General features: G+C 35.4%; 1 protein-coding gene across 2 annotated transcripts in view; it reads right to left on the reverse strand.

The window, feature by feature from the left end:
- PIK3C3 (phosphatidylinositol 3-kinase catalytic subunit type 3) overlaps positions 1–16,057 on the reverse strand; it is a 128,895-nt gene that overhangs the window by 57,485 nt on the left and 55,353 nt on the right. For both annotated transcript variants that reach the window (XM_077975509.1, XM_001082892.5), the window contains 3 exons: positions 9,639–9,793; positions 7,691–7,781; positions 2,274–2,341 (listed from right to left, as the gene is read on the reverse strand). In XM_077975509.1, coding sequence (XP_077831635.1) covers positions 2,274–2,341; positions 7,691–7,781; positions 9,639–9,793 — 314 coding nt within the window. The remainder of the gene's footprint in view (positions 1–2,273; positions 2,342–7,690; positions 7,782–9,638; positions 9,794–16,057) is intronic.

Consider the following 16,057-nt stretch of genomic DNA (forward strand, 5'->3'; position numbering starts at 1 on the left):
TTAAATATTTAGATTTTCATGAGGAAATATTTTTCCATAAGACCAGTGAATAGACATACCCTTAAGTATTCAGATTGGAACATAGAGAACATTAGAGGTAAAAGGTGACATTTAAAGGAAACAGTAGTAGCAATTTAGCAATATGAGAATTTCTAAGTAAACCTTTCAAAGAAAAAATAGTGATTAACAATTAGTCAAAACCTCCTATATTTTCAAGGACATAATGAAATTTAACGTGAGGAAAATGTTGTTTTATGAATATTACATTAAACTGCTAAAGTAAAAGTAGGAAACTATTTTTCTTCCCACTACAGAGGCCAACAGAAAAAAAAACAAACAACCACCAAAAAAAAATAAACACAGGTTCCAAAGGGGAGAAAATCACTGATTTACTTAAGATTGTTGACAGTGGTTTTTCTTCATTGTAAAGAGAACCATAAAGGCTTAAACTAAACAAATATTTCTTGTTTATGTAAATTGAAAACTGTGTGTGTTAAAAGAGTGCTCCATAAAAAACGATGAGTTCATGTCCTTTGTAGGGACAAGGATGAAGCTGGAAACCATCACTCTGAGCAAACTGTCACAAGGACAGAAAACCAAACACTGTATGTTCTCACTCATAGGTGGGAATTGAACAGTGAGAACTTGGACTAAGGGCGGGGAACATCACACACTGATGTGACGGAGTGGGGGGAAGGGGGGAGGGATAGCACTGGGAGAAATACCTAATGTTCATGACGAGTTGATGGTGCAGCACACCAACATGGCACATGTATACGTATGTAACAAACCTGCACGTTGTGCACATGTACCCTAGAACTTAAAGCATAATAAAAAAGAAAAAAAGAAAAAGAGTGCTCCAATTTAGTTACCTACTTCTTAGGTACAGGGGCAGTATCCGGCAGAGTGTTACTGCTGGAGAGCGGGAGAATGAAGTTAAGGCTGGACTTGACCCACAAGGACAGCTTCCCAAATCCAGTCTTAAAACAAAATAGTATTTTGTATAATTTTCTCACAAAAAGCAAAATACTTCATCATTATTCAAAAGTACCGGTTCAGCCATCTCTTAGTCAAAATGCTTGGAATCAGAAATGTTTTGGATTTCTAGTTCTTTTTGGATTTTTGAATATTTGCATTATACTTAGCACCTTAAATCCAAAAATTCAAAATCTGAGATGCTCCGAAGAGCATCTCTTTTGCACTTCATGTCAATGCTTATAGTGTTGGATTTTGGAGCATTTCAGATTTCTGGATTTGGTATGCTCATCCTCTAGTGAGCTTTTACGATGGACCTCTACTAATTTGTAATTTGTTTAAGGCTATAAACTGAGCAGTAAGATTAGATTAGTAATCATTTATACAATAAAAAGTCTCATGCCAAGAAGTTTAAAAAGTGATGTAAGCAGTTTTAAGGATTCTCCCAAAGGTAAAGAAGGCTTTAGGCAGGTCTTACCCCCCTGGCTCTGCCCTTTGTTAGCTCTGTAAAGCTAGATGAAGCCCTCTTATCTAGTGTTTAATCTCAGTACTTTTTTTTTTATTGAAGCAAAATATTTCTGATTGTGGCTTAAGCTACTTGTTTTTTCTCTTCAGGATTCTGTGGAAAATAAAGGAAACCATGCTTCATATTAACTGTGCCTCAAGAAGTCAGTTAGTCACTCTGTGCCTTAGTTTCTCTCTTTCCTTCAAGTGACTCAGGACATCGTTTTAATGTGAACTACAGACATTTACACATGCCCATTTAACTTCATAGAAACAAATGAGAAAAGGTCACTGAAAGTACCCTGAAAATGACAAAGCAGTAGAGAAATGATTTAATCCTAGATCAAGGTCTACCAAGTTCAGCTACAGCAAGCCTCTGCCTTGGTTTTCTCATGTTTAAAATGCCATAACTTTTAATTGCAACTTTCTCTTTTTAAATGATTCCAATGTTTTAGTAAATAATGTGAAAATACATACTCCTGAAGAACTGTGAAATATCATACTCAACTACTTTACATGCCAAACAGATACCAAACTGAAAGTACCCATTACCCTCCCCAGGTATATCTCAGCTCTTGGAAAGTTATATCCTTAGTGAAAGGGAGAGAAACGGCGGTGCCAAGAAGCGTTTCCACGAACCCAACTGTCATGGAATACAGCTAGATACAAAGATACTGTATCTAGACATTTGATGATTGCTCATATCTTATTTTAAATCGTCTTTGTGTTTACAGCATGAGAAAAATAATTCTTAAGGGTAATAAGAACATAAACAGAAAATTATTTTCACATACCAGTATAAATAATTAGCCAGTGTTGAGTTTTTGCAGGCTCTCGATATCAAGAAGGTACAGAGATCTTGCTGAAAGAATTAACATAAATGTATTATACATCACCATCTACTATTAAGGGGAGAAAATAAGTAAGTCTACATTTGCCTATCAGTTTTCATCTGTATATCTTATGTAACAGATCAGATTTTCTGCCATTTACCTACCCTTACATACACACATACAAAAATACTTTAAATCAGACAATATGCAAGTGGTTAGAATACTGCAGTTCAGAGAACTCCTTGTCCTCCTGGAGCTTCATACTGGTAGAGGAGAGAGACATTAAAAGAAATGGTCATGGAAATAATTTAGGTTGGGAGGTTAGAAAAGGCAGCAATGAAGGTATGACATTCAGGCAAGACCAGAATGACACTGGAAGACTCTAAGTTTGGCTTGTTCAAGGAATTTTAAGTAATGTAAATAAAATACAGTGAACACTGAAGAGACTGAAAAGATAGGCAAAGGTCAAAGTATGTGAGACCTCTAAGGTCACGTTATTATTGAGTATGAATTTTATTTTAAAAGCAATGGATACCCAACAAAGGATCTTAAGAGGAGAGTGAGATGATGTGATTTACATTTTAGGAAAATGACTGGTTGTCCTGTGAAGTACAGACCTGAGATCAGTTAAGATGCTACTACAGTAGACTAGAAGAGTAAATAATGAGAGTGTAGATGGTGAAAAGCAGACAAATAAAAGAAATATCTTGGAAGTATAATTAACAGGACCTGCTGGTGGAGAGGAATTAGGATGGAAAGAAAGGAATTAATAGTAACTCCCAAATTGCTGGATTGATTTGTTATGGCACAAATGGAAATTTCAGACAAAAAGCTACCTATCTACAGAGTGAGAGGAAAGAGTTGTATTTTGAAATATTAAGTTCAAAATGCCTGTCAGATACACAATGGAAATCAAATACATGTTTGAATACAGGAATCTGAAACTCAGGTGAAAGATCTGAGCTAGAAATATAAATTTGAGTTTATTAATACAACCTAGGGCAAGAGTATTGAGTGAGACTAGAAGAGGAGCCTGAGGAACATTAAGATGTCAGGCAGAGAGATGAAGAGAAAAACAAGAGATACACAGTATCACCTAAACCATGAGAAGAGTTAGTTTTTCAAGAAGAAAATTATTTACTTTGTTGAATACTCTGAAGAAGCTGAAAAGAATGTACAACCAAAAACATTAGGGTTATTTTGTAACTTAGCAAATTAAGTTTTAAGCAAGAGCCAGAATGATATGGAGTAAAGACTGGAAAGAAGGAAGAAAAGAGTATGTATTAACAACTCCTTTGAGAAGAGAAGTAAGAAAACAAGGTGCTGTTTCAAGAGATGTGGTTTCAAGGGAGAGTTTTGTTTTTCTGAACTTTTAACATGGAAAATTCTAACACATACTTGAGTATTTCTATCAGGAAAAGAAAATAACACATCTTTGAAGAGAGTTATGTTTCTTCTGTGTAAGCAAACAGAAGGAAAGTATGGGGGAGAAATTCATGTCTATAAAACCACTGATGGGAAAGAGACCATTCCTACCTAGAGGTTTCTATTGTTTCCATTAAGTATAAGGCAGAATTGTCATCTGGAGATTGGGAGGCGGGGCATGAGAACAGAGTGGAAATGGTATGAAAAATCACTGCAGGGCAGGAAGATCAACACGTCTAGGGACATGGAAGATGGCAGAGAGCAGTGAGTGCTCATGTGAGGTTTGTGATCGTGAATTTATAGTGACACCAACATGCTATGCTATGTGTTTTTCCTCAGCAATATTCAGGCATGGCGAAAGTAGGTAATTAATGAGGCTTATCAAGAGCTGAGATGTTTGCCAGGGGAACTGCAGGTACTATTAAAAGAATAACTAAAATGACAGCCATGGGATAAAAGCTATGTTCAGAGAAAAGCAAACATTGAAGGGAGGTGATAAATAATGAAAAGGATAGGGATCAACAGATTAGAACTTTTAATGCAGTAGGGGTCCTTTTGTAATTCCGAATAATAAGAGGTTGTTATTACAAAATAGGTGTGCCAATGCTTTCAGTAAGAATTTTATCTCCAGTTTTAAAGCTTAGGTATATATTTTAAATATGCATCAAAAATCCAATTTAAAAAACTCCTTAATCTGGAAGCCATTATACAAAGCTGAGTCCATGAGTTTAATAGGCAGACTATAGACCTAAAGTTCTCTTTTGACTATCTGGCAAGAACATTATACTTTTGTACAGTGATGTATATATTTTAATAGCAAACACATTTCATTTCATACTATGCCCTTTTGATAAAAAAATTACTTACAGAACATAAAGAAAAGTTGAATTTTAAAAACTGTGAAGCAGAAAGTATGTATTGTAAATGTTAAAACTCAATTTGAGTAAGTAAGACTTTAAGATTTTAAAACAGTTTAAAGAAAAAAGTGCTTTATAAAAAAAGATCACATGTTGTAGGTCACAGACATAAGAGGAAATGGTGAGGAAGGTGCAGGTATCCTTTAAGAAAAGTATCTCTAAGTATTTACTGAGTGTATACAATAATAACAATAATATTATCAAATCTGAAGGGAGTTAAATAACAAGACGGGGTGGAGTGGAGGGAGAAGGATTTAGCCAATGACAAGCAAGAATATATAATTTATATATACATAAGAAAGTATAGAAAGTACTACATAAGATAGTGAAATCAGTCCAAATACAGCTACAACCACAATACAAACAAATGGGGCAAAAGTTCCAGTTACAAAACAGAGTGTTAAACTAGATTAAAAAACAAAATTTAGCTACGTGACATTTACAAGGGACCTAAATATAATAAACCTAAAACATAAGGCTACAAAAAAATTCAAAGGAAAAGCTAAACAAAGACAACAAAAATATTGAGAAGAAAAGATCAACATGAACACTAATCAAGATAAAGCTCTATTAACATCAGACAAAACAGGCTTTAAGATGAAAAGCTTTATTAGGTATCAAGAGGGTTACCAAACAGTGATAAAAGATGCAATTTATGTATTTAATTGGAGAGCTTCACAATATTTAAAGCAAACACTAACAGAAATACGAGAAGAAATTAATAATTCTACCATCATACAGGGGAATTTTGCCCTAATTCTTTCACAGATAAAGCAGAAAGAAATGTTAGGACAGAGTACAGATTTCAGTAACACAATTCATAAGCTTGCTCTAGTAACTTATGTACAATGCTATACCCAACAGCTGGGAAATACACCTTCTTTTCAAGAACCCATGGAATTCATAAAATATGAGCAGATTTGGGGAATAATTGAGTTTCTGTCTCCTTTCAAACATGTGGCCAGACATGTACAATGTTCTCCTGAAACTCCAAGAATAAAACGAGGAAGGACATAAGACACTGCTCAGGTATCAAAAAGGAGACAGGAATGTTGGTATCTCAAGTTGTGATAAGAGAGGTAATTCGGCTTGGTTGTGTATTAACCTAAAGGTGACCATGGCTTGTACAATCCCCTCTATGGGAATAGGGGAAGTGATAGGGGAAGATAGAAATATCACTCAGAATGATTGTCACTCTTTTTCGGATACCTGAATCCTTTAAAAAACAATTCAGCTGACAAAAAGTTAAATGGCTTAATCATTGACTAACAACAGATAGGTTCATCAGTCACAAGAGAAATATCAGAAATATATAAAAACTATCATTATTTTTAGCCTAAAATTTTTGAACGATGGGTGAGTATAAATCAATATTCTGAACATAGTTTTCAGAATCTAATCGCTTCACTGCATCTAGAATGTAAATTATCCTTTGTTCAAGATACCAACATGGAAAACTCATTCAGACTAATGGCCTACAAGCCCTACACAACTGATGGCCAGTTATCTCTTGAATCCAATCTTCTGCCAAGTTCTCTTTTGCTCACTCCCCGATAAACCAGGCACACTAGTTTCTGGTGTTCCTCAAACATACACACTTAAACTCTGGTCTTAGGACCTCCATACTTGCTACTCCCATTCTGAAATGCGCTTCCCCAGACAGCCATATGGTCGTTTCCTCACCTGCTTCACTTTTAGTGGGATGTTACCTTTTTAGTAACAAGTAACTTATAAGAGCTTTCTAGAACATAAGCTCTACGAAGGCAAACATTTAACTGCCTTGTTTTCTGCTGCATCAACCCCAGCATGCAAAACAGTTCCCTATATGTTAAGAGCTCAAAAAACATATGTGAATGAATGAATGAATGACTGAATCAATGAATCAATATCTTAGCTTTGAAAGGGAAAACTTAACTGCAGCAGACTGGCTTCTTAAAGGGCTTGTCTAAGGATTCTATGATTCTGTGATTTAAAAATTCTTTCTTTCAATTGAATATTTTGTTATACCGAGAGATATGCAAACATACAAATTTTAATCAATAGCTAATAGTTAAAATATTCATTCAGTCATCAACATTACCTCCTAAAATCTAACTAAAAGCAATATATATATACACACTGAAAAATCACATGAACTTTTCTAATAATAAAACATGTGTTACTTGTTTTCAACATCAGAGGTATTAATGATTTCTTTTAAATTAGAAGTCCTTCAAGCCTGTAATCCCAGCACTTTGGGAGGCCGAGACGGGCGGATCACGAGGTCAGGAGATCGAGACCATCCTGGCGAACACGGTGAAACCCCGTCTCTACTAAAGAAATACAAAAAACTAGCCGGGCCAGGTGGCGGGTGCCTGTAGTCCCAGCTACTCTGGAGGCTGAGGCCGGAGAATGGCGTGAACCCGGGAGGCGGAGCTTGCAGTGAGCTGAAATCCGGCCACTGCACTCCAGCCTGGGCTACAGAGCGAGACTCCGTCTCAAAAAAAAAAAAAAAAAAAAGAAGTCTTACAGACAAATTCAAAAATATGTACTACATCAGCTTCTACAATGCACTTTCCAAAGTGCACTGCAGATTAGCACTTTTCAGATTAGCACTAGTCTAACAGGCCTGTTTTATCTCAAAAATGTGTCTACTTATATGTATAGTTAAAAAGTTGCTTAGTGTATTATCTCTAATATCAAAGTCATACATTTCTACAATGTAATCACAAGCACTGACAACAATTACAGTGAGGTTCATAAATACATTGACGGTAAATATTCTGAGTTTCCCTAATAAAATATTTAAACCTAGTTTATTTTCATATTGCATATGAATCCATTTATATGCCCAAAGCACCAATAAAATGACTTGAATTGAGGACTATCTGGCACTTTATGCTGAGGGGAAAAGTCATAAACATGCATCATAAAGTAAGTTATTTAATAAAGTTGTAATATTTAGTTATTTAACCAAAACTGAGATTTAAAGACAAGCATAAAATGTTTACACGGTAGGATCTTTCCTACAGGAAGCTGGAAAAGCTTTGTACTCACTTCCAGATTTTCGCCATCTGGAACTTCTTTTGTTTTTGATGCAGGAGGTGGTGAAGAGACTGGAGGAAGGGGGCTGGTTATAATTTGGGAGCTGAAAAATAAAAGAGATCACCGAGATGTAAAATACTCTGTCCATAAGACAAGACACACTTTTTTTTTCTTTTTTTTTTTTTTTTAAGCACAGTTCACTTCAATTGTGTCTGGTTAATGCAACACTTCCTCATGTGTGTTCTGTGCAACACTAGAGTCACACTGTACTCTGGAAAAAGCGCATGGTCAAAGATGATGGCTAATGCCTCTTGGGAGACTTATGTGCAAATCTGCATATTAAAGGTTTGGGTAAGTGCTGTTTGTTTGTTTAAGCTCATCTGGCTTTAAACCAGCATTTCCCAAACATATCTGGCCAAGATCTCCTTTTTTATCTTTTTTAAAACAAAATAAAGCTTAAAAAAAGAACTAAAAACATACACACACACACACACACACACACAAAATTAGTGACTAGTACACCATAAGTTGGAAAAGACTAGGTTACAGTTTTCACCCCATCATAAAACTCTGAATAGACTTTTACTTATAAAACATTCTACAGGGCATAAGGAAGAAAGTAAATGAGCATGACTTAAGACTGAAGACCTCCAACATAGAGTGAGAGATAATATAAAGAGCATCTTTATATTAACACAAAACTACAAAGTAGTCAGGGAAAGAAAAATTATTTGTCGTCTTTTTTGGTTCTTCTCCAAATAAAACACACAACATAAAGCATAGCATAACCATAATCATAAAGAAAAATTCAAAAATCCAATCTTGAGCTCATGTAATAATTGAAATGACTGGACTTACTCAGGAAGTCTAAAATCTAGACCTGGTTTTGTCAATAACAAACCTCATGATCTTCGCAAAACCATTTTCCATCACTAAGCCTAAGATTTTTCACCCAACAGTTACTACTTTTTTCAAATTTTAAGATTTTCTGAAAAGTAAAAAGTAGAAAAAAACATGGGATTTGGAGTCAACTCTACCATTTGCCAGATACATAAGACTTTGAGCAATTTACTTCAAGTCCTTCATCTCTAAATTAGGGACATGAATACGTACCTGAGAAGACAGCTGTAACAAGATAATGTGTGTGGACCACCTGGTACAGACTGGGAACTCCTCATTTTTATATTGTTAATAGCTAACTTTTAAGTCAAATAATATGCTATTATTTTCAGTATAACTACTAAAGAGGTGTAAACAGCTAATAAAAAATACAACTTTTTATTAAACTATTTGGGCTCACTAGCATGCTCCGTCCTGCCATGTCATCCTTTTTTTTTTTTTTTTTTTTTTTGAGACGGAATCTTGCTCTGTCACTCAGGCTGGAGTGCAATGGCACAATCTCGGCTTGCTGTACCCTCCACCTCCCAGGTTTCACCATGTTGGCCAGGCTGTTTTTGAACTTCTAACCTCAAGTGATCCACCCACCTCAAGCCTCCCAAAGTGCTAGGATTACTGGCATAAGCCACCGCACCTGCCCCTGTCATTTCATTTTAACATAAATAAGTAATAGTAGCTAACACTGAGCACTATGTATTAGATAGTTTCCTCTGAGTGTTAATTCACTTAATGATTAAACAACCCTTAAAGATGAGTTACTACTGTTATCACCACTCTTAAGAAACTGGAGACACATAGAGAATATGTAATTTATACAAGTTTACACAGCTAGGAAGTGGCAGAGTCAAGATTTTAAGTCAGGTATTCAGACTTGATAGCCTGCAAAACACTGTTTCCTAATACAGTAACTTGTGTGCTGTGAGTACACATGCAATATTCACTAGTAAAACTTCAAAATTAGTAATACTAGGGTTTGGTACATCTAAGGAAAGGAAAACAGAAAACAATTTGAAAAGGGAAAAATTAACAAATTGGAAAATATGTCCTCCCTGGATATCCATACCTATCTATTTCTGCAGAATTTATTCCAGAATTTGACAGATTTTCTGACACTGAACTCTGACTATCCTTCTTGGTAGGTTCCAATCCATTCTTTATATCATCAAAATTTTCATATTTGAGAGCCTGGACCAACTGTAATAGATACATCAACAAATCCTGGAAAAGAAACAAAAAGTAAAGTAATATTAGGAAAAGAATGCAAAATGATTACAGACATTATTTATTCCTAAATATCAACTAAACATTTCACTTTTATCTATTACTTTTCAGCTGTATTACTTTTGACATGTCACCAAGTTACTTAACTTCCCTGTACCCCACAGCCCCTTCATCTTTAAAATTGACATCATAATATAAACTGTAGAGAAGAGCATGAGGGTTTAAAATTAGTTAATAAAAGAAAGTCACAGAATAGTGTCCAGCACAGGCTAAGTGGCCAATAAATGATGTGATTCAGGTAGTAGCTTAAAAAAAAAAAAAAAAAAAAAAGTGGGAAGGATTCAAGATGCTTTGCGTAAAACTAAGAAATTATAGTCGGTCGCAGTGGCTCACGCCTGTAATCCCAGCACTTTGGGAGGCCGAGGCGGGCGGATCACGAAGTCAGGAGATTGAGACCATCCTGGCTAACACAGTGAAACCCCGTCTCTACTAAAAATACAAAAAATTAGCCAGGCGTGGTGGCGGGCGCCTGTAGTCCCAGCTACTAGGGAGGCTGAGGCAGGAGAATGGCGTGAACCCAGTAGGCGGAGCTGGCAGTGAGCCAAGATTGCGCCACTGCACTCCAGCCTGGGCAACAGAGCAAGACTCTGTCTCAAAAAAAAGGAAAAAGAAAAAAAAAAAATTATAGAAGGATCCTTTTTTCAGTAATAGATCACAAGAGTGCATTCTATGTTTAATATTACACAAGAAATTCCAAATTTTCAAGTTTTCAAAGAACTTCTGTTTAATGTCTTTTTCTGGTTAGAATCTTTAAAACTCATGTGTTTTCTTTTTTCCTGAAAGATCAGGTTTTAGAGAATCTGGATTGCTTCTTAAATGAAAGATGCTGTAAAACAGACATTTGATTAAGAGACACGCTTTCTATTCCTGCCAACTCCCAAGAGATTTGAACAAAACAAATTGCTAAGCCTAAATTCTCCGTAAGTGACAACCAATGAGATAACCTGGACTAAAAAGGTGTCAGTCAACAAAGTAGCTTTTACTTTACTGAGTTTTCCCTTAATAATAATAAAACTCTTTAATGTTTAGGATGGAAATGCTTCCAGTATTTCTCTATAAAGCTTGTCCTCTTTACATACTTGTCCTCTTCACAAGTACGTACTTTTTAAATTTTTACTTTTAAAAATAACTAAAAAGTGAAGAAAACCACAAAACTCAAAAAATTTTTAAATGTATCTATTATCTTCCAATTCCAATTGTCATTCATCCTGTTAGACACTTGAAACTCATAATTAGAAAATTTTGACTTTGGGACTACCAACTCAACTTCAGTCTCCTCTTTAAGCTCACAAAACAGGTTAAGTCTCCTGCAAATATTTCATGGTCCACTTTTTCCTATTTGTAACACCTATAGCACTTGTAATAACTTACTCTTGGTTTTCCACTATTTTATAAACCAGGAGGACAGAGACCACCTGCCAGCAACCCATATTTCCTTATTTAATACTACCGGCATAACTCATTTTATTGTACCTTGCACATATTGCTTTTTTTTTTCCACAGAATGAGTTTTGTGGCAACCCTGCACCCAAGCAAGTCTATTGGCATCATTTTTCCAACAGCACACTTTCACTCCATGTCTTTGTGTCACATTCTAGTTATTCACATAATATTTCAAACTTTTTCATCATTATTTTATCTGTTATGGTGATCTGTGATCAGTGATCTTTGATGTTACCATTGTAATCAGGGGTGCCACACACCATACCCAAATAGGATGGCACAGTTAATTAATCTTGAATGTGTTCTGCCTAATCCACCAACCAGCTGTTTCCCTGTCTCTCTCCCTCTCCTAGCTTGCCTGTTCCGAGACACAGTAATACTGCAATGAGGTCAATTAATAAACCTACAACGCACTCTAAGTGTTCAAGTAAAAGGAAAAGATGCATGTCTCTTACTTTAAATCAAAAGCTAGAAATGATTAAGCTTAGTGAAGAAGGCACAAGAAAAGCCAAGATAGGTTGCAAGCTAAGTCTCTTGTACCGAACAGCCAAGGTATGAATGCAAAGGAAAAGTTCTTGAAGTATACTGAAAATGCTATTCCAGGGAACCACAAATGAAAAGAAAGCAAAACAGCCTTATTGCTGATAGAGAAGTTTTAGTGGCCTGGGTAGATGAGACTAGCCACGACATTCCCATGAACGAAATCCCAATCCAGAGCAAGGCCCTAACTCTCTCCATTTCTATAAAAGCTGAGAAAGGAGAAGAAGCTGCAAAAGAAAAATCTGAAGTTAGAAGAGGTTTGTTCATGAGATTTAAGGACAGAAGTCATTTCCATAACATGAAAGTACAAAGCGAAGCAGCAAGTACTGATGGAGAAACTGCAACAAGTTATTGATGCAGGTGACTATACTAAACAACAAAGTTTCAACGCAGATGAAACAGCCTTGTTTTAGAATAAGATGCCATCTAAGATTCTCACAGCCACAGGCTGAGTCTCTTGGTAAGGGTCTAATGTAGATTGTGACTTTAAGTTGAAGTCACTGCTCATTAACCATTTCAGAAGTCCTAGGGCCCTTAAGAATTAAGCGACATTTCCATTGCCTGTGCTCTATAAACGGAAGAACAAAGCCTGGATGACATCACATCTGTTTAGAGCATGGTTTATGAATATTTAAGCCCACTGTTAAGACCCATTGTTCAGAAAAGAAGATTCCTTTCAAAATATTACTGCTCATAGACAAGGTACCTGGTCACCTAAGAGCTCCGATGAAGATGCAGAAGAAGTTGAATGTTGTTTAGAATCCTGCTATCGCAACATCCATTCTACTGCCCATAAAATCAAGGAGTCACTTTGACTTTCAAGTCATATTACTTAAGAAACACATTTTGTAAGGTCATATCTTCCATAGACAGTGATTCCTCTCATGGATCTGGGCAAAATAAACTGAAAATCTGGAAAGGATTCGCCACTCTAGATGTCATTAAGAACATTTGAGCTTTATGGGGAAGGTCAAAATAGCAACATTAACAGGAGTTTGGAAGACGGTGATTCTAACTTTCATGGATAACTTTGAGGGGCTGAAGACTTCAGTGCCTGTAATCCCAGCACTTTGGAAGGCCGAGGTGGGTAGATCACCTGAAGTCAGGAGTTCAAGGCCAGCCTAGCTAACATGGCGAAACCTTGTCTCTTACTAAGAATTAGGCGGTTGCAGCGGCACACACCTGTAATCTCAGCTACTCGGGAGGCTGAGGCAGGAGAATCGCTTGAACCCTGGAGGCAGAGGTTGCAGTAAGCCAAGATCATGCCACTGCACTCCAGGCTGGGTGACAGAGGGAAGACTCCGTCTCAACAACAACAAAAAAGACTTCAGTGGAGGAAGTAAATGCAGAAGTAACAGAAACAGCAAAAAAAAAAAAAAAAAAAACTAGAATTAGAGGTGCAGCCTGAACATGTGACTGAATTGCTGCAATCTCATGCTAAAACTTGAACAGATGAAGAGTTGCTTCTTATGGATGAGCAGCAAAGAGTAGTTTCTTGAGATGCGATCTATGCTTGGTGAAGATGCAGTGAACATTGTTGAAATGACAACAAAAGATTCAAAATACTCCATAAACGTAGTTGTTAAAGCAGTGGCAGTATTTGAGAGGACTGACTTCAATTTTGAAAGAAGTTCTACTGTGGACAAAATAATAGCAAGCAGCACTGCACGCTGCAGACAAATTTGTGGAAAAAAAAAGAGTCAATGGGTGTGGCAAAGTTTACGTTTGTTTTATTTTAGGAAACTGCCACAGCTACCCCAACCTTTTGCAACCATCACCCTGATCATTCAGTGGTCATAAACATCAAGGCAAAACCCTTGACTACCAAAAAGACTACAACTTGCTAAAGGCTCAGATGATTGTTAAAATTTTTTAGCAACATTTTAAAATAAGATATGTACATTGTTTTTCTAGACATAATGCTATTACATACTTAGACTATAGTATAATATAATTTACTATATAAACATACAGCAAAGTTATATGTCTAAATTTTACATGTACTAGGAAACCAAAAAGTTCATGAGACTCACTTTATTGTGATATTTGCTTTACTGCAGAGGTCTGGACCAAACCTGCAATATCTCTGAGGTATGACTGTATGTTTCTCTTTTGTTCAGAATTTGTATCTCACACCAAATAATTTTTAAAAAGGTCATTAGGCAAACACTAACAAAGAGTAATACATACGACTTCATCATCAATATAAATTAAATGAAAGATTATGTGGCTTATTAATTCTTATTCAAATATGTTAACGTCAGGAGTCAGGGAAATCAAGTCTCTCTACAGTGTTGTTTCTAAAACCCACTTTTTAATTGGAGCAATAAACATCTGATTTTCTATTATCATAGTTGAGATTCATGGCATCTAATAACTATACATAGAATTACATGTTGCTTCCTAAGGAAAAAAGCATTATGTAACAAAATTAAACAATATATTTAATGACAGGTATCCTTCTTTGGAGGTACCAGTAATTCAGTTTCACTGCCAGTCTTCATTCCGAATGCTGCTGGATCCATTGCCTGTGTGCCTTCCTAATTGCAGAAAGGAGTTAACCATATAAAATAAAAAAGGCTGCAGTATTAAATTCCCCAGGAAGGGGAAATTCAGTAGAAAACTTTTCTAAGTCACTTATCATCATCTGATTTCTTGGTCATTTCATATTCTATATTCAAACTATACTTTCCTTCATTTGTATGAAAATGAATTAACTTCAATAGTAAGTAGAGTCTGTTTTCTCATTATATAGTCACATCTTGAAAAATATAATAAAAGTCCTCCAAGCATGAAGGACATAAGCATTGGAGTAAAACAAAAAAAAAAAAAAAAATCAGGCTTCCATCTCAGGCAATTCTGTAAATATTTCCCAAGAGCTATGAAATTTTTTCTAGATAGTGATCACCATTTTTCTCCAGAGTAAGTTAATTCTAATGCTTCAAAGTGCAAATGTGAAGTCCCATATCAAAATCACTCAGTGACTTCCCATTTCTTACTGAATTAAGAATAACTCTCCATAGAGGCATTTTCAGTTAGAGACATGGGTTCTGATTTTGCCTCTCAATTGCTACATATATCCTACACTCCTGTGGAAGTGACATACTTTCCATTCTTCCTGTACTTTCAATTCCCTTGCTCTTGCTCGCATTGCTTTCTCTACCTGGAATATAAACTCCAAACGTAAAAATTCTACATTTCCTTCAACTCAAATGCCACTTCTTCATTACATTCTAATATGGAATCTCTCTCCTTTTGAACTACACAGCAGTAAGAAACATGATTTAAAAATTTCAAAATAATGCAAGATAAAGAATAGTCATTAAAAAAATCCTAAATAAGATATTAACAAATCAGACAGGTATTGAGATTTATTTTACAAGTGTATGGCTGATATAACATTAAGAAATGTATCAGCATACTTACAGTAGATTGATAAAAATGAAAGACTATATGATATGAACAAGCGTCAAGAGTGTTTGATAATATATAGAAGCCATTCTTGATTTAAACACACAGAAAAAGAAAAGAACAAACAGAGACAGGGAGAAACTTTAAACATAAATGAGAGCATTTGACTGAAACCAGTAAGTAACACACATTAGAGTGAAATACTAAAAGCATGCCCATAATGAGTAACAAGACAAAGATGAATATTGAACTACTTTTATTCACCATTATTACTTGCAGCTTTCAGCTAATGCAATGAAAAAATACACTGCTTTTCAGCTAGCATAATGCTATGCCTAGAAAATATAAGAAGCACCCGAACATCTACATCTATTAGAATAAGAAAAATCAATAAAGTGACGAGATAAAACAAATATTGTAACAGAAACAGTTTCTTTTTAACTAAGAAATGTAAATAAAAGATAAATGGGGTGGGGTAGTTTATAATAGTAACAATAATATAATTGCCAGGGAATAAATCAAAATTGTAAGAATGTATATGATTGTAATAAAACTGATGTGCGTGAATAAAAAATCATATGCCACTGTGATGGAAGATATAATGTCATAAAGGTATCAATTTTTTATAATATGCAAGCATAATGTAGTTCTACTTAAGATTCTGGTGCAGTTTTAAGAAAATGATAAAATTATTCTAAAATTCATGGAAAGAACAAATGTAAAAAAATTATAAATAAAATTGTTTAAAAAGGAAGGAGGAAAAGATTTGTCTAGTCATGTATTTAAAGTATTATAAAGGAACTCATT

The sequence above is a fragment of the Macaca mulatta genome, chromosome 18 (genome assembly GCF_049350105.2).
Source record: "Macaca mulatta isolate MMU2019108-1 chromosome 18, T2T-MMU8v2.0, whole genome shotgun sequence".
Taxonomy (NCBI): domain Eukaryota; kingdom Metazoa; phylum Chordata; class Mammalia; order Primates; family Cercopithecidae; genus Macaca; species Macaca mulatta.